We start from the raw sequence: 25,831 nt of genomic DNA, 5'->3' as shown, positions 1-25,831 counted from the left end.
CACAGTGGTCTATTCCCGTTAGATCACACAATCCCACAATGAAGCTTGGAGCCCCTGGTACAGTTGATGTACGTAAGATTTTACCATCTAATCTGGTTAGGGACCATTTAAAAGGTTGGTGTGTTTCCAGTTCTGCAGTACAATAACTTAATTTTAGCCATAACAATATTACAATTATGATATGCAAGGTTTGAGATGATGTTCCCCTGTATACCAGATTCCCTCTGCGTTGATTCCTGTGAAATGCAGACAGGGTTAAAAGTATGTTATTCACCCATTTTTCTTTACCAATCCCGTGGTAATTCTGCCAGCATCTCAGCAACGCTCCAGTTGGACGGCTCCTTCCTCCACAGTCATCTTTCCCTCTGCCTTGCTCGTCGACTCAGGTGCTTCGAGCCACGAGGTGTACCATCTTCTCGGCAGCAAGGATGTTCTTCAGGAGGAAACACTCGCCGTCTAAGATCCTGTCTCGTAAAATAGGATCTCCAATTTGTATGTTTAATTTCAGGAACGTCACAGCGGACTTTACTGATGAGCTTACGACAGAGGCTCTCAGTGATTTCCGCTACAAAAGGCTTTGGTTCATTCGGGTGATAACAATAAAAATTTGGTTCAATTCCTTTTGTAAATATATCCCACCATTCTTTTGAGCCCGAGGTTAATTCTCCTTTAAATATTTTGCAGGTTAATGTCCAATTAGTGATTTCCCTTTGCAATTTATAACAGGAGATGCAAACCCCTCGGGGAGGGTATCCTTCAACACAATGAGTCCACCACCTTTCCTTGCATACTTTACAGGTATAACATACAAAGGGATGACAATTACAGTACTTATTTCCACACCTTATTCTAACATCATCATTACTTATAAGTCCATCATCTAAGTAATAAGGGTTAAGTAAATACTCAATCCTGTAAGGGTCCAAGTCCATTAAGTCCTCTGGAATTTTAATTTCAAGTCTCCAACCGTGCTGGTGATTTTCCACAAAGAGTTAGTGATAGGTCCTTTTATTAAGCGGGCATGGGTCCAACCTCGTTCAGCAGTTCGGACAGCAGTCTCTGTGGTAAGCAATACAAGGTAAGGTCCGTCCCATTGAGGGGTTAATGATGATTCCTTCCATGATTTAATTAATACCCAGTCTCCTGGCTGGATTTTATGAATAGCCAAGTCCAGAGGAGGTCTTTGCACCACCATTCCCTTTTTCCATAATTCATTTCGATATTTCATTAAGTTTATAATATAGGAGTTTAATTTCTGGTCTCTCACTCTAGGATGGTCTTGGGGTTCCTCTAAATCATAAGGCATTCCGTATAGCATCTCAAAAGGTGAAATCCCAAGATCAGCCCTAGGTCTAGTTCTCAAATTAAGTAGTGCGAGTGGTAAACACTTCACCCAGGATAACCGGGTTTCCATCATTAGTTTGGTGAGCTGTTTCTTAATTTCTGCATTCATCCTCTTTACTTTCCCCGAACTTTGGGGATGCCATGGTGTATGATGTTCCCATTTTGTTCCCATTGCCACCAAAACCTCCTGTATTATTTTAGACACAAAGTGGGGACCTCGATCTGAGTCAATAACTTCACTCATTCCATATCTTGGTATTATGTTTTCCAACAGTATTTTTACTACTGTGTGAGCAGTTGCTCTAACAGTGGGGAAAGCCTCTACAAAATGAGTTAGGTGGTCTACTATCACTAGCAAATATTTATATCTTCCCACTTTTGGTAGCTCAGTAAAATCTATCTGAATGTTAGCAAATGGTCTGTGTGCAAGCTGCCTGCCACCTAGTGGTCTTTCTCTAATTTGGGTTTTATTGACCCTTTTGCAGATTAGGCAGTCTTCTACTACTCGTTTTGCCAAATTATATATTCCAATGCTCATATATTTAGTAGCAAATTGGTCTACTAATGCTTGTACTCCCCAATGAGTCTGATCGTGAAACCTTTGCAAAGTTTCTAATGCAAGTGTTTTTGGTAGAATAGTTCTCCCATCGGGGAGATTCCAATGTCCCCCCTGGTTTTCTTTTACGCCCATCTCCTTTAATTTAGCTTTCTCCTGCAGGGTGAAGCTATACAATCTGTATTTCTTTACCTCTGAGGTATCGTGGCTAAGAGTATCAACTGGGGTCCAGTCTTTTAGGGCCGCTCTTTTTGCTTCTCGGTCAGCTACATTGTTTCCCCTATTTCGGATATCCACTCCTTTTTGATGTCCCTTTAGATGTACCACTGCAATTCCTTTTGGACCCCTTAGAGCTTTTAATATCTGCACTATTAATTCCTGATGGATTATGTCCTTTCCCTGTGAATTTATTAATCCTCTTTCTTCCCATATTTTCCCAAAGGTATGCACTACTCCATATGCATACTTAGAGTCGGTAAATATAGTTCCTACTTTATTTCTTAGATATTCCAAAGCTCTTAGCACTGCATATAATTCACACGCCTGGGCTGACCAGGAATGATTTAATGGTCCTGATTCCAATACTTTGAGATTTGGTCCTTTAATAATTGCATATCCTGATTTTCTTTTCCCATTCACTACTCGTGACGAGCCATCCACAAATAATTTTTCTCCTTCTCCTAGTTCTTCCTCTTCCAAATCTGGTCTAATTTTAGTTTGACTTTCTATGGTTATGAAACAGTCATGTATCAACTGTGAGTCCCAGGGTTCTCCGTACAGGAACTGGGCTGGATTCTGGAGGGTTGTGACTTCCAGGGATAGTTTTGGGGAATCAATCAATATTCCTTCATATTTTAAAAGCCTGGAATCTGTGACCCATTTTTCTGCCTTTTGTTGCAAGATGCCCCGAATGTTATGAGGCGATAAAACCCTTAATTCTCCATTAAAAGTTATTTTATTTGCTTCTTCTACCAGGAGTGCAGCTGCTACTACTGCTTGTAGGCAGGTGGGCCAACCCTTGCTAACCGGGTCTAGTAACTTAGACAGATATCCTACTGGTTTCTTTTTCCCTGCCCAGTCCTGGGTAAGGACTCCATAGGCAGTTCCCTCATCAGTATTAACAAAGAGGGAAAAGGGTCTTTTTAGGTCAGGTAAGCTTAGTACTGGGGCAGTTATAAGATCTTTTCGCAGTCGTTCCAAATGTTGTTCATCTTCCATGGTCCATTTTAGCAGGTTATCCTGGCTCAATTTATTATACAAAAATTTTACTTTGCTGCTATAATTTTCAATCCATTGTCTGCAATACCCGACCAGACCCAATAATTGTCTTATCTGCTTTTTATTTGTAGGAGGGGGTATTGACAATATCCCTTTTATTCGTTCGGGATCTATTCTCTTTTCTCCTTTTGATAAATAATGCCCCAGATATTTAACTTCTTCTTCCACAAATTGTAGCTTGGATCGTGATACCTTCAGTCCCTTTAGAGCCAGGAAGTTTAATAATTTAATGCTTTCTTGCCTTACTATTGCTTCCTCCTTTCCTGCAATTAAAAGATCATCCACATACTGGATCAAGATGGTATTTTCATTTACCACATATTCTTGGAGAATTTTCTCCAATGCTTGCCCGAATAAATTCGGTGACTCGGTAAATCCTTGAGGTAAGACCGTCCACCTTAATTGCTGTCGACGGTGGGTTTCAGGATCTTCCCATTCAAAGGCAAAATAATTTCGGCTTTCCTCACTCAGGGGGCAAGCCCAGAAGGCATCTTTTAAATCAATTACACTATACCAGTGATTTTCTGGCCCTATCCTACTAAGCAAGGTATAAGGATTAGCCACTATGGGGAATCGAGTTACGGTTCTTTTGTTAATTTCCCTTAAATCATGCACTAATCTATAAGACCCATCTGATTTCTTTACGGGTAGGATGGGAGTGTTAAAGGGGGACATACATGGTTCTAAAAGGCCTTTTTCAAGTAACCTTTCAATCTCAGGCTTTAACCCCCACTTCCCTTCTGGTGGAATTGGATATTGTTTGATTCGTATAGGTACCTCCGGATTAATAATGGTTACTGAAAATGGAGGTATCTGTAGCTTACCAATCGTTTCTGGGGTATACCATACCTCTGGGTTAACTTCCTTTTCATCTTCCACTCGAAGGGGGCATAATCTAATCTTTAGTTCTTTATTTTTTACTTCCAAATTAATTCCTAATTCTATTATTAGATCTCTACCCAATAAATTGTAATCAGCCTCAGGGACTAATAATAATGATCCCATCCCAAATTTGGAATGTGTTTCAAATACTATATTTTTGATAATGGGTACTTCAAAGGGTTCTCCCTTGGCTCCTATAACTTGGGCCGTTTCTGACGATACTTTACAGCCCTGGGGCATTATCTGGATAGTGGATCTTTCAGCCCCTGAATCTACCAGGAACTCGAATTCCTGTTGCTGGGGACCTACCTTAACTTTTATCAAGGGCTCCTTATGTTTTTGGGTCCCCAGCAAATAGAGCCCCTGACACCCCTAATCTTCCTTGAACATTCTTTCGTCCCGCAGCCGCTTCCTGCATTCCCTTTTTATGTGTCCTCGGGCACCACAATAGAAACAGGTGCCCTGTTCTCTTCGTCTTATCATTCCTTCAGTTTTTTCTGTCCTGAATCTGGGGTTTTCTTTTAGGAAATCCCCATATTTTCCTAGTGTACGAGGAGGTGTCTGATTCCTTGGGCCTTTTTGTCCCTCCCGGACAGCTGCCACCATCATCCTGACTTGCTTCTTATGATTTTCGTCATCCCTCCGGACGTACACTTTCTGAGCCTCTCGCAATAACTCATCTAACCCCCGGTCCTGCCAGTTGTCCATCTTTTCTAATTTTTTTCTTATGTCATCCCAAGATTTGGCTACAAATTGAGTTTTCAGCAATGCCTGTCCCACTTGGGTGTCCGGATCCAATCCTGAATACATCTGGAGGCTTTTTCTCAGCCTCTCTAACCAATCGGTGGGGCTTTCCTCTTTTTTCTGCCTCTCATTAAAGGCTTTGTTTATATTTTGCCCCCTGGGCACAGATTCTCGGATGCCTTGAATAATAATAGTCCTTAGGTCCTGCATGTGAGTTCTGTGGTTTGGGTTTTGGTGGTCCCAATTTGGTCGCTGTATGGGCCATTTTTCATCTGCAAAAGGACCTTGTACATGCTGGGCATCCCATATTCTCATTTCGGCCCTTCTGATCATATTTCTTTCTTCTGCAGTAAATAGTATACTCAAAATAGACTGCATTTCATCCCAGGTATAGGTGTTAGGACCTAGGAATTGATCAATCCTTTCAGCAACCCCCAAAGGATCTTCTATCAAGTTTCCCATTTCTTTTTTGAATTCCCTAACATCCCCTGAGTTAAGGGGTATAGATACAAATCCTATCCCTGGTTGTGGTCCCCTCATTGGTGTCTCCCGGAGTGGATATAATTTTTGTTGTTTTGCCTGACTTCTAGTTGCCCTTCTGGAACTTCTGGGGGTGTCTGAGGAAGTTCCAGAGTCGCTCTCAGTTTCCTCAGGGGCTGAGGGTGGTGGATTGGCAATAGGTGGTGGGGGTGGTATATAAGGTGGGGGTAATAAGGGAACCTCTTCTTTGTCTTGTTTTTTCTTATCGTTTTTCCCACCCCCCTTTTCTTTTAGGGCAAACAGATAGCTTTTGGCTCCTGATCCCATCCACATGTTAGCATAATCACTCTCCTCCGGATTAACCGGTTCCTTAGAATTGACATATGTGTTTAGGGCCTCACATACCCAATTTTCAAAAGACCCAAAGATTGGCCAGAAGACATGTTCTTCCTTAATATTCTGACCTCCCCAAATTTCCATACAAAAATGGATCATTTTTGCTTTATTCTTTCCTTTGCTTTTTGAAAAATCCCTCCAATTTGTCAACATTAATCCTAAGGGACTATCAGGCGGGATAGGGGGCAACCGCACAGGGGGCCCTCCACCCATGGGACCAGGGGGCTTGCTTTTCCCCTGTCCCATCTTCCGAAGCGCACTCTTTCTCACTCACACACGTTCCCCTGGTTCGTGGCCCACGCCCTCGCGGGCTATGGGAACCGCACTACTGAGGGTCCGCACTCGCTTGGTTCCACTGGAACCACTCACATGCAACGCTTCAGGATCACCAACCCTAACCGAACGGATTTCCAAATATACTTACACGTCCTGTGTCTTCGTCCGGACTTTTTGTGCACAAAGATTACAGGGTCGACCGGTTCCTTTTGCTCACTACTTTAGATTTTGGGTTCGTCAGTGGAAAGTGTGGAGACTTTGGGAACAGCTAGGACCACCAAAGGATGGTGGGGCGCCTTCCCTGCTGCCCAAGTCCAGCCACTATATTTCCATCCGAGTCACGGCACCAAATTGTTATATGTTGAGAAAACGAGACCAAAAGTTTCCAACCCAATCAGAATTTATTATAATTTCAGCAAGCAAAGTTAGCGAGCAAAAATCAGCGCTGGGCAGCCGGGGAGTCTCCGCTCCATCAACGGCGGCCCTCTTCCCTTTTTACAGTCCCTTTTTATATACAGTCTTCTTCCCGGTTGACGTAGTTTCTTTCGGTATACTCTGCGCATGTTCGTTTTGCTACTAGGGGGTCGCAGGGATGGAGGTTCTCAATCTTCCTTATTCGATCCTCTCAATATCTGGGTGGAGACTTGACCTGTGGGGGCTGATTAAGCAAGCCTAACGGCATCTGGGTGGAGACCAGACCTGTGGGGGCTGATTAAGCAGGCCTAACGGTATCTGGGTCTCACCCACCAAGAGGCCCCCAGCATATCCTGCCAAGCAAACAAGCACTTTATCCTGCTGACATTTTAGTGAACAAACCCACCCAATCTATCACACCTTCGGGATTTATTTTTCATCTCCCTTCTGTAATTAAATGGCCCAAATACTTAACTTCATTTTCTATATATTGGAGTTTGGCCTTTGAGACCCTTAACCCTTGTTTTCCCAGAAAATTAAGGAGTCCATCAGTGGCTATTTTCACCTCAGACCGCTCCTCCCCTGAGAGTAAAAGGTCATCCACATACTGTAGTAACATGACCCCTTCAGGTGGCTTAAATTGTTCCAGAGTTTGTTCTAATATCTGCCCAAATAAATTAGGGGATTCTGTAAATCCTTGAGGTAGAACAGTCCACCTCAACTGTTGTTTGCGCCCTGTCTGGGCATCTTCCCATTCAAAGGCAAATAAATCTCTACTTTCTGGATCTAATGGGCAAGCCCAAAAAGCATCCTTTAAGTCTGTAACACTGAACCATCTGTGTCCATGTGGTATTTTACTCATCAGAGTATACGGGTTTGGTACCACAGGATATCTCTTTTTGACTATTTCATTTACTTTTCTTAAGTCTTGTACTAATCGATAAGAACCATCCGTTTTTCGAACTGGCAAAATGGGGGTGTTGAAAGGGGACATACAGGGTTCCAGCAGTCCATCCTTGAGCAACCCCTCAATTATTGGTTGAAGACCTTTCCACCCCTCTGCTGAAATCGGATATTGTTTCTGTCATACTACATCATGTCCATCCAATAAGGTAATTTTTTTAAGGGGGGGATTTTTAGTCCTCCCCTATTACCCTCTTTGACCCACACGATGGGGTTTATATCTACCTCATCTTTCTCTGTCAGAGTATTCATAGTAATAGTCATACACATTCCTTATAAGTGTGGATTTGTAATCCTAGTCGTATCACCAAATCCCGGCCCAGCAGATTACTGCCTGCCTTTGGGACATATAACAGTTGTCCCACAACTGTCCTATTTTTTTTTTTTTTTAAATACAGAAGCCGTAAACCCTTCCCCTTTTATGCCGGCCACCGACGCCCATTGGTCCGATAGCTCCAACCCCAAGGGAATATAATTTAAAGAAGTCTTGCTTGCCCCGGTATCACTCCCGGGGTCCCACCCTCCAATTTTTCAAGGGCTCTTGGTGGGATTTATAGCTAAAGAACCCCTGACTGCTCTATTCTGTCTTCAAAGTTCATGATTGGAATTACTTTAACTCTGGGCATTCTCTCTCAAAATGCCCCAGCCTCCCACAATGATAGCTTCTGGAGGCTTTTCATCCCCAGTTCCTTCCCGGTCCTCCTGTTCCACCTTTAAGGTAAAAAGGTGTTCAGTCCTTTGTTGGACCCAGAAGGAGGTGTAGTCAGACTCCTCTTGTGAAAAAGGGGTCTTTGAACTCACATAGAAGTTTAAGTCTTGACATAACCAGTTCTTAGTTGACCCATATTTTGGCCAAAAAGCCTTACGTCCCAAAATGGGCTCCTTTGTCCACACAAAAACACAATAATGTGTCATTTTCTTTTTGTCCTTCCCCTTGTATTCGGAACGTTCCTTCATCATAACAACATTCTCCCCAATGGACTGTCCGGGGGAATGTTTTCAGGGACCTTCCCTGAGTTCCCGCTAAGCTTAGTCTTTTTGTTCCCCATTTTTCCCCGAGACTTCTGGTCGTTTTCCTCGCGGCACAGCAGAGCCGCCACTGCGGACTCCGCCCTCAGCCCGCACTGACGTACGGCTCACTCGCTCCCACCCACCAGAATCTCCCAGACCACCAAGGCAGTACTTAACAGTCCAATTTTCTTACCTTGGTCCATGCACAGAGTTGCCTGGTCTAACAGCGCTTTCCAAAGTTCCTCCCTTTTTTTTTTTTTTATCCTTTTGCCCCCAGTGGTTCACAAGGCCTGTCTGTATTATCAGTCTCAGGGTCTCAGTCGGTCCCCGTGGAGTCACCGTCGATGATTCACGACACCGTTGAAATCAACAGGGCGCGCCTCCTCGCCCTCAGCGGTGGAGACTCCCAGGCGACGACTTTGCTCCCGGACGAGCCCCCAAAGTGTGAGAAACGCTCAGTTGCCAATTATCCATAGCTCAGACAGGATGCGGTGTGAAGCACTCTTTATTACGTTCTTGCAAGACCGGGCGCCCCCATCAAGTGGACGCGCCTACCAGCCATCATGCAATGGTTTATATCCCTTTCTCCCAACCGCCAGTTCCCTCCCCTGATTCCTCATTGGCTGAGTACTACAGGGTGTACAGACTTCCCGAACCGCCTACCGATACGCCCCTTCATGTATGTGTTCATACGTCGCATGTTCATGGAAATGAACCTTGGCTTTCTCCAGGGCGGAGAAGTTAATATGCATGAGCTCATCACGCAAGCCTACTAAGATGGAAAAGTTCGAAATTCAGGTTCCCCAAGTCTTTCGGTATCTGCATCCATCTAAAGCCAGTTCCAAGTACTGGGTCATCACAGTTGACAAAAAGACCACTTGCCTTCTAGCCCTAGGCCAGGGATTTCAATGGTTGTGAATTGCTCTTGTTGATTGCTTTGGTGAATCGCTCCTGCCCTTCCTGTGATAAGAGACATAGTATTTGTTGATCAGATAAAGGGTGAGGTGATAAGAGACATATGGTATTTGTCAATCAGATAAAGGGTGGGAGCCTGGGTATGTGCATGTCTATTTGATGTGATTTACGATTGCGATAAGAGGCAAATGGCATTTGGTGGTCAGATAGTTTACAAAGGGTGAAGGCCTGAGTGTGGGCATGTCTGTGATTTACGCCAAGTCTGCAATTAGCGATATCCTGTAAAGTAGGCATAGAGATGAGCTATGCCATATAAGGGAAAAACCCGAGAGGGTCAGCAGAAGATAACGCAGAGGAAGACTACGACCACCCTAGCAACAAAAGGCGCAGCCGCAGATGAAACCAAAAAGACCACGTCACCCCAGAACCTGAAGATTATAAAAAGAGACTGCCAAAGAGGAGGGGTGCGTGCCGTTGGTGGAGCAGTGACTCCCTGGCCACCCAGCGCTGCTTTACTTGCTCAACCGCTTGCTGAATTAATAAATTTTATAAGTCACTTGATTTGGCTTCTGAAAGTTATTTTCCCCAATTTATAACACTTCCCATCAGGCTTATTATGCGAAAACAACATTCTTTCCCTTACATTGGTGAAAGAAGAGAAAGTGTCCTTACATTGATTGTTATAAGTAAATTCTCAAGTTGATGTGAGACAGGGCCAATAAAAATTCCAATTGTTTATTTAGCAAGCGACAACAAGCAAAACAGCGCTGGGCGGCCGGGGAGTTCAACTCCACCAACGGCGCGCACTTTCAAAGTTTTTTCGTCTTGCTTATGTGTTACAAAGTGATGTATATTAATGAAACTCTCATATATATTCATAATCTATCCCCGCCTACCCCCGCTTCATATTTTAATGAGGCTTCCTCCTACTTGCGTCTGCGCAGTAAACTTCAACAGTTCTGGGCGGTGGTCGCAGAGTCCTGAGTAGTGGTCGTAGAGATGAAGTATCTCCTCTTCCTCGCCGTTGAACTTTTCACCCCAAGGTTCTACGCAGCCTCCGTAGTTCTCTGACATGTCTCTGCATGCCTCTTGTCTCTACATGTCTCTGTTAAAGCTCTGATAAGGACGCACCACTATATCTTCTACCTACCCCCTACACAGCCTTGATTTATTATGTTAGTTCAGCTAAGCGATTGCTGTTAGTCGGTTAGTTTTATACAATGTAGCAATATTAGCATTACATAGCTCATGTGGTAATTTACTTCTCCATTGTTTTAACTGAATTTGATGAATAAATAGTTTACTATCTATCACATTGATCATAGGATATCCTGGGGAGAGACCATGAATATAGCAGGAACAACTTAAGTGTATTAATATGTTGTCCTGTTAGCCCAAGAGTCCTCAGTCCTGGAGTTTAGGAAGCTTCTGGGATGTCTCTGTAACCACAATTTTGGGTCCGACCAACCATGACTGTGCCATCCTGTCACAACATCTTATTAGAAAATTCCTTCCATCTACCTCAGCAGCCTTGATCCTGATTTTTAAATACTCAGATTTGTCTTTCAGGAACTTCAAGTTCTGGGATCAGCTGTCAGCTTTGGCCTTTTCTACTTCCAGAAGTTCCTCTGTGTGGAGGTTTGAACTCAGCCGGCAGCCAGACGCCACGTGGCCGGCCGTTCACCTCCCCCTCCCCCCTCTGGTAAGATAGGGGAGGGACAAAAAGAAGAGAATTCGTAGGTTGAATAAAAAGAAAGAATTTACTAAATATAGCAAGAGAACAACAGTAACAATAGTGAGTCCAAAAAGAAACGGGTAAAATGCAGCAGTGGCTTACCGAGCGCAGCGACCGCCCCCACAGCAACAACACAGCCCCAAGAGTGAAGAGCAGAGAGAGAGAGACCCTGAGAGCGCACCCGCCCCCCTGGGCATGACATTGTAATAAAACATATATGGTATTTGTTATTCAAATCTCAAGGGGAAAAAGAAGTTGTAGTCAGGATGTTGTGGCCGAACAGTTTTGTAATTCTCTTATGTAAATAAGAAATAAGATATACATATATAGTTTCTATTGTTAAAATCAGTTGTTAGAAGGGAGCTAAAATGGCCCCCATCTTCAAGCCACTACAAAAACACCTGTGCTGAGTCATCCCCCCTTCTCTGATGGAAACCTGAGAAAAGCCCGCGAAAACGGGAGAAAAGCCCGGGAAACTTGTTTACACCTTTGCAGACCCCTCAGGGTACGCCCATCATGAATATGGATGAAGCCTACACTATAAAGGGACTCGGTTCTGCCGGGTCAGGTGTGTGTCTTGGTAGAGCAGAGACTCCCGGCACACCCAGCGCTGTTTTGCTCACTCGCCGCTTGCTAATAAATTTTTACTGATCACTAAAAATTGAGAAGTGGTTATTTCCCACTAAATTACAAGTAATCAATAACAGGCATCACTTGGGAATATCACACTCCATGGCATCCACAAAATTATAGACAGGTAGAGCGAATGAATCAGACCTTGAAACAACAGTTACCTAAATTAATGATAGAAACCAAATTCTCATGGATTAAATGCTCACCCTTAGCCTTACTTCATATTAGGACTATGCCAAATTCAGAGACAGGCCTCTCACCTTTTGAGATGTTATATGGGATGCCATATTCCCTAGGTATGCCTTTAGGGCATCCATTAATAGAAGACATGACAATTCAACAATATATTAAAACTATTGAGAAAAACCTAAAAGAATTAAGAATAAAAAGAATGTTAGCCCAGACAACTCCTTTAGGATTTGCAGTACACAAAATACAACCTGGAGATAAAGTAATGATCAAAACTTGGAAGGAGGAAAGCTTATCTCCTAGATGGGAAGGACCATTCCTGGTATTATTGACTACGGAGACAGCTGTAAGAACTGCTGAAAGAGGATGGACTCATATTTCCAGGGTAAAAGGACCAGTTACAGGTGAACCCAATTAGAAGATCAAGTCAGCACCTGGAGATCTGAAGCTTCAAATACGATGGAGCTAAAATAAGACTGGACTTATTAAAACAGACCGAGTGACACCAATAGTAGTGAGGTCCTGAATCGTCTACATGAACCCTGTGTGTATGTACATATGTTAAAAAGTTGTAATACCTATGATTTTTGGTTTTAGACTGTTTTGCATAAAAACATAAATCAGTTGAACAAAGGAATTAGGAAAAAAAAAAAAGTAAAAGGGAGTGAGGGAAAAGCTGAGGATAAGTCCAAGTGAGGGCAAGACCGGGTTGGCCTCCATTTTTGCTGTTAAGAAGACACGAACCCGACCGTTGGCAGCAACCCAATGGGTCCAGGGGTAAACAGAAAAATGTGCCATACCGGACCTCACTATGGTAGCTGGCTTTTTCTCCTCACTGTGTATGTTAGCCTCATAATGGCTAAAAGGAGTCAAAATGCTACCAACTCATATGACCCCTTTGAAAATAATGAGCTTGTTTTATTAACAAAGACTATAAGTAAAACCTTCAATTTCAGTCACTGCTGGGTTTGTGGGGACCTTTGGGATTATCAAGCTGGCCGTGGGTCTCTATACCGCTTCCCCATCACAGATAGCAAACGTGGAATGGCTGGAATGGCAATCTATGGTCCTGGTTACCTGGAACACCGTGGGTAAAACAGCTTTTATTTTATCTGTTGTGTACATTTGCTACCCTAATGTTTATACCATGTATGATTCCATGTTTTATTAAATTGATTCATTCAGTCATTCAAGGGATAAACCCAAACACGAATCAATTTAATAAAATGCGAGGGATTGTGAAGAATATGGTGGTGATTCGTGTTAAAAATATAGTGACTTTAATGTGAGGAGCAGGTATGCTGCTGGTATTTTGCCATGTACATAAGTTAAAGGAGATTTACTGTGGTTTTGTTTTTAAAATGGTTCGGAGTTCTTTTTCTGTAAACACAGACTCCTATGGACTGCTATTGCGCAATGGAAAAGTACTGGAGGGACCCCTGTCAGAAGCCCCTGGCAACACCAGAAAGCCCAGGATAGTTCGAGAGACTCTACTGCGCATGTGCGGACTGGGGAAGAACAAGGATGTCAAGATACCACCTACTTTCTCCACTGTCTCTGTAGGATGCTACATAATCCCTTGCGTCCGAGGATTGGTCCAGCGTCTCATTGAAACCGCCTTGTCAAAACAGATGCCTCTGGAACCACCCCCCTATCTTGGCAAGGTGCTGTTACTAGAGGAAGAGGGAGATGAAGATGCAAGAGATGACTTGTCATCAGAGAAAAGATGTGAAATCATGTTGTCAACACTCGAAAAATGTTCATAGAACAATACTCTAAGAATATGCAAAAAGCAACAAGAGTATAAATAAAAACAGGGGGGAATTGTAAGGGAAAGAATGTTGTTTTCGCATAATAAGCCTGATGGGAAGGGCAGGAGCGATTCACCAAAGCAATCAACGAGAGCAATTCACAACCATTGAAATCCCTGGCCTAGGGCTAGAAGACAAGTGGTCTTTTTGTCAACTGTGATGACCCAGTACTTGGAACTGGCTTTAGATGGATGCAGATACCGAAAGACTTGGGGCAACTTTTCCATCTTAGTAGGCTTGCGTGATGAGCTCATGCATATTAACTTCTCCGCCCTGGAGAAAGGCAAGGTTCATTTCCATGAACATGCGATGTATGAACACATACATGAAGGGGCGTATCGGTAGGCGGTTCGGGAAGTCTGTACACCCTGTAGTACTCAGCCAATGAGGAATCAGGGGAGGGAACTGGCGGTTGGGAGAAAGGGATATAAACCATTGCATGATGGATGGTAGGCGCGTCCACTTCATGGGGGCGCCCGGTCTTGCAAGAACGTAATAAAGAGTGCTTCACACCACATCCTGTCTGAGCTATGGATAATTGGCAACTGAGCGTTTCTCACACCAAAAACTGTATTAGCTCGGACTACCTCGTGCTTATTGTGAGGTGTTGTCATGTAGAAGTATACAGACAGCTACCAGTAGAGCAGCTGATTCACTGAGGTAAATTGTGTGTCAAAATTCTGAACATAGCCATTTTTTGAAATTAATGACTGATTAAACACAGAAGGCAGAAGTTGTACTGTCTTCTCCTTCACCTTTCCTACATAATGAATGACATGTGAATGCTTTATTTAACACTGGGATGCTGTCCAATACCTTGACAAATATGAGATGGAAAATGTTGTATTAGTTGATGACATTTTACTGAGAAGCCTCTTCCCAGACTTGCCACGTGCTCTTCTCCCAGTATTTTTCTGGAAAGACTTGTTATTCTTGATATAAATTTTAGTAACAACTGATTTGATATACCAGCTATACCTGTGGTTCAAATAGCACATTTCTGTTGTTGACAAACTGCATTCTTGTTTGTCTGTTCAGATCAAAACCCCAGGAAATGGTAAAATCTTTCTCCTCCCTGTTATATTTTATGGTAAGTTATGAATTAGCTCTTTCCTGTTTGTAGGAGCAGCTTGCTGCCATGGGGTTGGACCAATTGCTGACACAAATCACTTGTGAGTCTGTCTGAGGTAGGTCTTTTGGTACAAGATGGATGTTTCTACAGTGGTACAGACCAGGCTTGTTGGGTGGTTTCAGGAAATGTAGTTTGCTATTTGGTTACTTGGACAAATATTAATGGTAAAAAGAAGCACAAATAAAAATCCCATAGATGGATACCTCTGAACTGGGGTATGTTGGGATGGGTTTGTCTCTCCTAGAAACTGAGAGGCATCTATGGGTGCTGAAGTAGTACCTTTTCTTCAGTTAGATGTGGGCTTGTTTTGGAATTGCGAAGAAGCTTTCCTTCTGGACTGATTGAGGGGAACAATTGGAATCCTTATTTTTGTTGTCTTTTGTTTTTCCCTCCTCTTTCTGCTGCTGTAATTGGGAATATAGCCTACTAGAGAATTTCCATTGAATAAATTCCCTGCCACTGAAAGAAAATTAGCAGCCTGTGATCTGTCTCCTTTCTCTGTGATGCATGTTATAAACAGAGTGGATATTCTGTGGACTATATCCTGTTATGTGGCTACCTGTGTATTGCAATTACTTGATAGAATGACCCAGGTGATTCTTTCTAGCTTGTGTGAAATAAACCTGCTTTCAAACATTTCAGAGCAAGGGGAGGAGGTCAAGTGAAACCCAAATTCTGAACCACGGTGTGCTTTTTTTTTCTTGTGTCTTTAAATATAACATTTTTCAGCTGTATTGTAAACCCAATGGGATTATTTGTTAAAGGAAAAAGCACATTTCTTGAGTTACTAGCTATAGATTCTCCAGCTTTGTGCTGAAGCATTTGTACACATGTAACATGTATTTGTGTTGTTCTGTCTCCACTCACCACATTTTAATATCATTTGTTATTACTGTAATGAGAACTTAATTTTTCTCCCCATTTCTTTTGATAGCTTTTTCTGCACGTTAGTTGAACAATGAAAATAGGTTTCCTGATTCTTATGTTGTCATTCTCATGAACCAGCACTGGGTGGCAATGCTTACATTGCACAGTGTTTCAGAAGAGTACTCATCAAAAATAATTTCTGTTGGAATGTTACATACAAAAAGTCATAGGCAATTTTCTAGACTTGTCATCTTCTAGAACCTGAGCATAAGGGCAGGTTTGACTCCCTGACATTTCTATATCTGCTTTGCCAAGAGCTCAGTGAATTGGGCAGCACAAATGACTTTCTTCAGAGTGCATTTTTTTTTTACTTTGAAAAAGTTGAGGACTGTGGAAGGTGCTCAATTTTCAGCCCCAAAGAGAAATTATTTCCCCTGGTTAACAGAATGAGCAAAACAGTGCAAGTGTAAGGGAGTCTTTCTGCTACTGCATGCGCAAAACTGTTTTCACTCAGAAGCCATAGGCATGAGAATGTATCCCCTTGGGCCTCAGTTCTCTCTCTGGCCTACAGTGAGGTTGACAGTAGAAATCATCTGTCTGGCGGATTCTCATTTGAAATCCCCTCTCCTTTCAGGGAGATGAGATCAGGTAGTTATACTGTACGGAAAGGCATCTGAAGATGTCTTCAGAATGAAGAGAAATTGATAACTCTGTGTAAAATTTGAACTGGGTTTGACTGACTGATAACTGAATGAATAGCAGATCTTTAGTTTTCCATGGGTTTTAAGAAAGATGATGAAAGCTCTCACCAACATCTGAGAATTCTGAAATGCTGTAAGATAATTGTGGATCTATTTCACTGATTTACATCACTTCTACAAGTAAGACTATAGAATATAATCTGCCTTGTTCTCTTCAGAAACTGGCTGGACTGCAGAAAGAAATTGTGCCTTTGAAGAAAAAACTGGAGTCCTACCTAGATTTAACTCCTGTAATTATTTTTTCCACTGTTCTATTGTATTTGCCATCAGATTAATTTTAATGGACTTTACAATGTAAAGGATATTCTTGTGATGGTTTCGGTGGGCAGGTAGATGTCCTACACATCTGTTAATGGTGTGAACAGAAGACTTTACTTAAACAGAAGGCTATCTATTTGTTAATCAAAACCAAGAAATTAAGTATGCTTACCAGGCAAACTTTGTTCTAACAGAATGCACAGATTTGCTGGGTGAGCTCAGTATCAAGGTGAATTAGCTAGAAATTAGACAAAGAAATGTGGAAGAAAATGTAATTCCTTAGTATAACAAATTTTTGAGGTTTACCAATATATTAGCTATACCTGTTGTCAGGCTGTCAATATGGTGGACACAGCACATTGTGTAGAGGTTGGAGCTCTGAGCAAGATTTTAACAATTATGAAGAAATAGACAAATGTAGGTGTTGTCCCCTAAACAAGTACTCTAGCTTGTGTGAGTATTGGCTGCTCCATCATTTTCTTTGATTTCTCCTGAGGGTGCTGGGTACTCAGCTCTCTGAAAACGCAGGTTTCTCGTTTAGGTGACTAAATTGCAGTTTTGAAAGCCCCTGTCTGTATATCTTTTTTTCGTTTTATATTTTAGCTACTGTCATTATTGGTCCCTGTGCTAGGAGTTACTATCAGACTGCTGTGGGAAGCATCTTTTATAAAAAGGATTTTACTCTTTTCAAATTAGAACACTTGTTACAAAAGACTGTTTCAGTTAAGGGTAATTTTGTGAACAACTTTATAGTGGCTTAAAGAAATCATGGGTAAACAAGGCTTTAATCCATGAAACAGAAGGCCTTGGCTTTGTGCGACATCTTACATCGCCACCTATGATATTTGGGACTACTAAACCCGAGTGTTTCCAATCTCCTTTGGAAGATTGCCATTGCTTTTACAGATAAGTATTAAGGACTTTTCTATTTGTCATTCAGGGGAGAAAAAGCAAAAACTGGAGTGTGAATAGTTGAGTGTCTTTTACAACTGTATTTAATAAAACCAACTGTCTAGTTTACAGTTTTGTATTTGAGTTACCTGATATGGCTCCTGTTACCTCCTCATCTGAGCACCCTACAGCCTTTAATAGAGCTAGCCTCAGACCTTTCTGTGCAAGAGGTGAAAAGATTCCAGTTCTTATAAATGGGGCATAGAGGTCCAGAGAAACAAAGAGACTTGCCCAAAATCACACAGAAACTCTGTGATTAATCACATCTCTCATATTATGAACTAGGGACCTGTCTGCTGGGCCACACTTTTCTCTTCACCTCCTTAGCCCCACCATCAAGTTCCTGCCTCTCAACACATCGCCGTCATACAACTACAGCTGTCTCCCTCCTAAAAAAAAAAGGATGAAGGGAGAGGAGTGGGACTGCTTCTCTTTTAAATCCATCTTACTCCAAGAGACAGCTGCCTAGGTTCTCCAATTCCCCCCTGTAAGAAATGACTTGTAACTCCCCAAAACAAAGGCTGAGAGAAGCAGCCTGAGGGAAGCATAAACAATGTCAAGAGAAAAGGAACTTGGTAAAGATAAGGGATGGGGAGAACAGAGGCCCTCCGAGCCTTTCTGAGGAATGTCTCAAACACTTGCAAATACCCTAAGATGAAACTATAGTCACGGGGTGGGTAATGTGGAGTCTGGATAATGCAGGCTTTGCACTCAAGGAGCTGATAAGGCTGCCTGGATAGCACAGGATGCACCTGGAGGAGGGAGCCCTGTGGAGACAGGACAGTTCTGCTCTGGTGCATCTTGTAAAGTTTCAGGGCCATCCATCTGGTAAATGACCTTTGCTTCATTATCCATGAAATGCATATTAAAGTTGACACCCTGCATATGCTAATGAAGATTAACAAGATCATGCTAGTTACATCATTCCATGAAGCACCTTACTCCTCCCCGTACATGGGATACGTAGGTATGTAGGTTGACCTAGGGGACGGACCCAAGGAAAGTGGGTATAAATTGAGGGAGGGCGAGGAGTGAAGAAAAGTGAAGATGACGGATGCATCCTTGAACCCTTGTCAATGGGACCAACGCAGGAACCCGGACCAGTGATCTCTATTTTTACCTCTCTCTCTCTCTTAGTACATTCTGGGAAATTAATAAATGTTTATGTCTGGACTTTGAGACTTGTCTCACCATTGTCCACTCCATTGGGGATTTACAAATCTTAAGTCACCTGTCTCCTTCTTCTGAGCAGGACGTGACACCCCTTCCTTCCCATCTTGCTGTCAGTGGAGACAGGGAGAGCCCCAATGCCTTGTTTCTGGTACAGGCAGGAGGGAGGAAGGTTTATCCTTGCAAGCTTATTGTGCTTTGGAAAATTCATGGATATGTTTGAAATCCAGTTCCTTGATTGGTAGGTTTGGAAAATTGCTCAAAATGAGGGTTTTTTTAGTCTTTAGGCCATACCAGACTTTTGAAAAATGTGTGATTGCCCAAACCAAACTGATACTTAGCTTTTAATGTCAGTACCTTTTGCATGTAAAGGGTGTACACAAAACTGATTTAATTATCCCTGAATTCCCCTGTGGCACATCATTAGACTCTTGCAATGATGCAGGGACTCTGTGTTTCCAGCTGAAATATTGATTTTTATGCTATTTTCTCTCATTAGAATCCTTCCCTTGCACGAGTGAAGGTTGAAGAAGTAAAATGAGAACTGGTAAGAGTTTTTTATCTTTCACAAATATTTAAATGACTGCTGTTGTTCCAGAACAAGCTCTATATGTTAATTGGCTGTGGATTTATCTACCTCAGATTGTAGTCTTGACCTCTAGAGGGAAATTTTGCTCTGGTAAGGCAGAAGCCATGCATATTGGTAGGAGGAACTGGTGGAAGAATGGTATCTAAGCTACAAAGGCAGTTGGGCATAATGATATCAGTGGGGATTAGGTATCTATATTCCTCTGGATTTTGTCTGCTTCACCTGTCAGAATGTTTATTCACTCAGCTGTGTTGCAGCTTATTGGTCCCACAACCTTCATTGCTGCTCCTGAACTCTGAGGGCTCTAGGGCCCATATTTTAACAGCTGCCTTGTAGACTGCAATGGGGACCTTCTCCTATAAAGCATAATGCCCATTTCATCCACGTTTGTGTAATCTGCAGGTATGGTTGTTGGGAAACATTCCTATAAAGCTGTTTGGGAAGTTAATACATAGTTTTCCTGAGTGAGCTGGGCCACATTTGAGCATAAAACCTGTCTTTATTTCTTTGGGCTACTGCCTGCTTGCTCATAGATAAAGCACAAGGTAGTCAGTGAGAAGCCTTAAAGCTGTGATCAAAAAAATCACAGCTATTTGAGAGTATTTGGTACATTTTCAGATGGGACTGCTCAGGTTGGTAAGCCACTTGTTTTTGATTCAGAAATACAAGCTCACTTTACCAGCCTGAGGCTTTTATCAGGTCCGAATACTCACCTCTGGAGAGTACCTGTTGAGCTTGAAGATCACGTTGGGGCACAGTATAAAGGCAACTGAGCTTGTTTAGCCCATCATTTGGAGATTTCTCTGTAGTTGTCTACAGAGACTACTGCTGTTTGCAGTACTGAGACCTTCCAGTTCAATACTTGGTGCTAATCAGTGCTAATAATATCCCAAGGTTAGATCACTGTAGATACGTTTGTCTAATAAGAACATAAGAAAACTGTTTCATGGTCACTGATTCCTCTTGGTTTTCTCTCCTGCTAGAATGCCTTGGAGACAGAGTTCTCAAAGTAGATTGATATGCTGACTCTTGAGGTGCCAAAGCCCAGCAAACCCCAGTTCACCTGAAATGGCCTGTGTAGAAGAAGATTTCCCTTCTATTTTCTATTTATTTGCACTACTAAAACATTTTAGAATTCTTACTGTACTTCTGCAGCTTTCTGCCTTACTCTTCTTGCTGTTGGATGGCACGCTTGTGACCTTCCAGCAAGCATGCTCATTTTTAAGGGTTCATGTAGCCTTGTATTTGTAAACATCACCTATTTTTCATAAAATAATCTCCCAAACTTACTGTTTTCTTTATCAGTTCTTTTTGCATATGTGATACACACACATAACTGGCCTCCAGATGGCACCTTCACCAGATGTCCCTGTCATGATTTGGTTGACCATTACCATGTAGAATTGAACTGATCAGGGAGTCTGTTTTTCTTCTTTTTCCTTCTTGAGGCTCTGGATTGTGCTTTTTCCTGGAGTCCTCTCTTTGGTGGCACAAGTAAGGTGATGACAGACTGTCTTTACATCTACTAGATCATAGGCTTTTGCTCCCTTGTTTTGTTTTCTCTTGTCATTTCAGGGTTTTTTTTCCACTCATAGTATGTCTGATGTTTACCAAGTTTGTGAAGATGAGTTCTAGACTAGTGCCTGGAGTGTTGCTTAGTTTGAGCATTTTCTTTAAACAGAAGTAAACAGTTAAATTTTTCCTTAATGTCTTCAGCAGGGGTTTGATATGTTAATCAAAGTGAACAATATGGAAACTGTGATCTATTGCTCAAGATAGTAGTTCTCGTTGCCTTCTAAAGCCCTGCAGCATCTGAGACAGCCCACAAAAAGGGGATTTTCTTGTGTGTGTGATGGCTGTCTACCTTCATGGAAACAAGTTGAGTGTGGGAATTAAGAATTGGTGGTTAGCAAAATGTAAACTGACCTTGAGGTTAGAAGAATGATTGTGGATAACTGAGGCAACATTATGTAACACCCTGTTGTGTGAAAAACAGCAGTAAAAAACACCACCTGCAGAGTGTGGTGAACGTGTGAGCAGGCAAAACCTGAAGGTCAGTAGGATGTAGAAGTGTGGTGGTTTAGCCCCTGCCGGGGTCTGAGACCACGCGGCCGCTGCCCCTCCCCCACAAAGGGAGTGAAATACAAAGCCCCAAGACTGAACTAAGGAAAGGTTTAATACAACAGTGCAATAGCAACACAACAAACAACAACAATAACAATAACAGTAACAGTGATAGCAATGAACAGAGCAAAATATCTACCAATACAGCAGTGAGAGGAGCAGATGTACAAAACCACGCGCACCGCACTCCCGTGCCAGGAAAATGTGACCTGCCAGGATGTGACGTCCGCATGGTATCTGAATAACCCGGCTAGAGCTCCCCCCCACTGCTGGGGAAACTTAACCCTATCCTGGTTAAACCAGGACAAGAAGTAAAAACAAACCTATGTAAACAAGTGGGAATAAATTGGGAGCTGGCACACAGTGCAGCGGCATTTGCTCTTGGCAGTGCTCCCCCTTCAACAGACTGGTGTGAGTTTGTTATTATTCAGTGTGTTGCCCCGGTCCCAGCTGGTCCGAGACCAGCAAGTGGTGCCCTGTGTGAGCTGTACGGGAAATTGAAGAAGACAGCGACATGCTCGTATGTGAAGGAGGAAAGTGGAGTCTGGACTACAGTATTCAGTTATCTGGTAAGTACCAGACAGCAGCACCTGGCTTTGGGAAAGCTGCCGGCATACGAAAGAGCAGAAGGGTTTTTCTTTAAGTATCTGGTGAATACCGGACAGCAGCGCCTGGCTGTGGGAAGCTGCTGGCATATAGCTCTTTCTCTTTCTTTTAAATCATGGGGTCAGGGTTTTCTAAGGAACAAAAGCACTATATACAAGTTTTAAAGCAGCTATTGAAGGCTGCCCAATATTCAGTAACAGATGATCAACTGCATGAGCTGCTGCGCTATGTCTTTAAATATTGTACACGGTTCCCGGACAATGGAACTTTTGATTTAGCATTATGGTGGAAGGTCGGACAGGAGTTTAAAACTAATGAAGACCTGGGGAGTACATTGCCAACCTCTGTCTTGCTTACATGGCGATTGATTTACATGGCTTTACAAGCGCTGACAGGAGAAATAGTAGAACCTGTTGGTACCCCATCCTGACAGGAGAAAGAAGTAACTCCCAGTGCTCCCCCGGGAGAAACAAGCGGGGGTGAAAAAGGTAAAGATGAGGAACTAGAATCTGTAACTCCAGATTTTCCACCTCCCCCACCAGAGGCATTCCCGGTAGAGATTCAGGGAGGAGAATCTAGGCTAGAGACCTGTTTTAAGGCGGCACTGAGCAATGGAGATCCTGTGGCGTTTCCAGCAATCTTAAAACCCAACAACCAGCTGCAGCATGAGTCCCTGCCATACCAGGTTTTTAAAGAACTGCGTAAAAGCATTAATGAGGACGGGCTCCAGAACTCATTTACAACAGGTATACTGGAGGCAATCGCTCATGGGTATCAATTGGTCCCATGGGATTGGCTGGCACTTTTAAAAACGGTACTAACGCCGGCACAGTATTCTATCTGGAAACTGAGTGTGTGGATCTCTGTACTCAGCATTCACGCCCCCCCACCTGCCAGGGCGGAGTTGACGGCGGCAGCCTTGGGCTTTGTCCCCGCCCCCCCCCGCCCCTATCGCCCCCCCCACAGGGCGACCGCATGCGGCCGAGTCCGGCACCATGCCCCCGGCCGGTGACATCCCGCCCGCCGCCTCCATGCGTGCCCACCCGCCCTCCCCGCCTCCCCCGAACACCAGAGTCGGCTCCAGCACCAAAATGTCCAACCGGGGACTTTGCCGGGAACCAGCCACGCCGGCAGCTGGGACACAGCCTCAGGACCCCAGCTGAATGCACAACTAGAAGGTTGGCTTTCTCAAGTACAGTCCACAAAAAGACCTGTTAGAGCCATTACTGCACCCCATGCAGGATATACCTGTTGTGGGTCAGGGTGCTACACCCGTAAAGAAGAGACAAGAGTGATGTCAAGCATTGACAGGGCTTGGCCCGCAGATCATACATCTGCCTTGTACCAAAGAACAGCTAGAAGCAGAACACATTGAACCCTCTAATAGCCCATGGAACACACCTATTTTTATAATACCAAAAAAAGGGATGAAAGCGGCAGTATTTATAGAAGATGCTGACACTGTGATGTGGCATCCTTTGTCTGTCACCATGAGAAATAAACTGATTAAGGCTGCCCCACCGGCATCTAAAAATGTAATCATGACTCTTTTGATTAATAAGACAAAAAATCCCCTTTGTAATGTGGTAGAAAAAATACAGCAGCTGGGTGACCTTGGAGAATGGGGCCCCCGAGGGAGTGCAGGGAATCGAGATACTCGAGACAGCCCTAAAGGCAGTGAAAACAGGATTTCTCGTAAGGAAATGTTTACGGCTTTGTTAAAAGACAGCATGTCTCATGAAAAAAAATTTATGGTGTTCCAACTGACGATCTGTGGCAAATATATACACAGAGAGGGCTGAATAAACCCAGCAAGAGAGTGCAGAGTGCTAAAACTAAGAATCCAGGGACAACTCAGCCTATGGCACCCCTTCTCGAACCTCAGCGGGACCTTCCACCTGCCCACGGAGGGCCCCCCGTGAGTGGATCACCGGTTCCGGGGGTGAAAGAGGATTGGGCAGCATTTTCTGACTTGTACCCTTTGCAGGAGGCAAGGGAGGGGAATCAATATTATGGTCCCCACAAACTGTAAATGCCCTGATTGACGCTGGAGTGGAGGCCTCCTTAATATATGGGAATCCCAGGAAATTTAAAGGAGAAGCTGTAATTATCACAGGTTTGGAAGGAAAACAAATTGAAGCTGTGCAAACACAAATAGAAATGAAATAGGAAACCTCCCAAGACAATTGTATTCAGTCATGATTGTCCCCATTCCTGAATATATAATAGGTATCGACATTCTAAAAAGACTAACTTTAAATCTTTCTGATGGTCAGTATCAATTTGGGGTTAAACCCTGTATTAGTGCCAGACCTGTTACAGTCGGTAGAGTAAAAATGCCTCCTGTGCAGATCCCAGCTGCAACTAACTTGGTCACAATGAAGCAGTATAGAATTCCATGAGGACATGAAGAGATATCACAGACAATTAGAGATTTATTAGATGTAGGAGTTTTAAAGCCAACCACCACAGCTTGGAACAATCCAATATGGCCTGTCAAGAACAGTGATGGATCCTGAAGAATGACGGTGGATTTTAGAGACAGAAGGTGGCAGACTTACAACTATTTTTGCAGCAATGGGGGATTCGACATAAGACAGGTATTCCGCATAACCCCAGAGGACAGGCAATAGTTGAATGTGCACATGCTACACTAAAAGCCTTGATTTTAAAACAAAGAAGGGGAAATTCTCTGGACACACCATATAATCAGCTGGCAATGGCTTTATATGCTCTTAATTTTTTAAACAGAAATCATTTTGCCCTGACAGCAGCGGAACATCATTTTATCACCACAACGGACTCTATAGTTAAACCACGGGTCTTGTATAAGGATCCTAAAGGAGACCCGACCTGGAGAGGGCCAGTAGATCTGTTGGTATGGGGGAGGGGGTATGCTTGTGTTTTATCACCCACAGGTCCTCGGTGGATACCAGCAAGGAAAGTGAAGCCATATCGTGAGCTGGAAGGAGCAACCCTCCAACCCGATGCCACAGACCCCTCAACTGATGATGCAGGAATCGACATGCAGGCTACATTTCCCTAGGAACTCGGCGACTGCAGCTATCACTTGGAGAAGTCTAAAACAACTACAACAGAAGACACGGTGGCAGCAGTGGGATCCCGATGTACCAGTAGCCAATAGCGACACACAGTGGACTGGAGGGACTTGGCTTCCTCCTCGAGACACAGAGAATCAGTCATATCATTTGAATGTTGCCAATATAGCATTGTATGCAGATGCCCCCCTGTGTGTATGTCCACAGGAGGAGGGGGTGCATGTGTGCAGCCACAACAGCACCTGTATTTTAGACTGTCTGTGCAACTCATCCGTATATTTTGTTGGCTGGAAAAGAGGCACAAATAAGCAATAGTAATGGCTGATATCAGATCATCATTACAGATCCTCACTATTTTAGTTGTCTATCTACGGCCAATGTATCTAGCCATAAGCTTACAGTAATTTTTCCTTTGAGATGTAGATATGAATTTGTAGTGCTAGGGCCTGAATAATAGACCCTGAAACAAAGCTGACCTCTAGATGAACCTCACAACTAAACGTTATCCATTATTAGTATCTGTTACTTAGTAAAATCTGTATTACCATTGGCATTAATTATTAGAATCTGATCATTAACGAAATATGTATGCTCACTAGTGAAAGATGTAGCTTAGGCAAAATGTAATCAGTAGTGAGGATGAAATGCTGAGAGAATGTATCCAACTTCCCTTTAGTCTTGTTCAAG

The 25,831-nt window shown here is 43.1% G+C and overlaps 1 protein-coding gene across 2 annotated transcripts in view; it reads right to left on the bottom strand.

Annotated features, from left to right (window-relative positions):
• Window positions 1-374: 374 nt before the first annotated feature.
• LOC141917808 (uncharacterized) overlaps window positions 375-25,831 on the bottom strand; it is a 730,013-nt gene continuing 704,556 nt past the window's right edge. Inside the window, exons 2-3 of one of the 2 annotated variants that reach the window (XR_012621472.1) lie at window positions 6,105-6,781; window positions 375-1,059 (exon numbers count right to left, since the gene is read on the bottom strand). Coding sequence is in view for 1 of the 2 variants with exons in the window: in XM_074811349.1 (XP_074667450.1) it covers window positions 4,433-5,926 (1,494 nt within the window). In the remaining variant the exon portion in view is untranslated. Of the gene's footprint in view, window positions 1,060-3,912; window positions 6,782-25,831 lie in introns of those variants that run through there. The other variant, XM_074811349.1, reaches the window with a different exon arrangement.

This window comes from Strix aluco, chromosome W (assembly GCF_031877795.1).
Source record: "Strix aluco isolate bStrAlu1 chromosome W, bStrAlu1.hap1, whole genome shotgun sequence".
Taxonomy (NCBI): Eukaryota; Metazoa; Chordata; class Aves; order Strigiformes; family Strigidae; genus Strix; species Strix aluco.
Note: the sequence above shows the minus strand (reverse complement) of the source record. Positions and strands in the feature narration are given on the sequence as shown.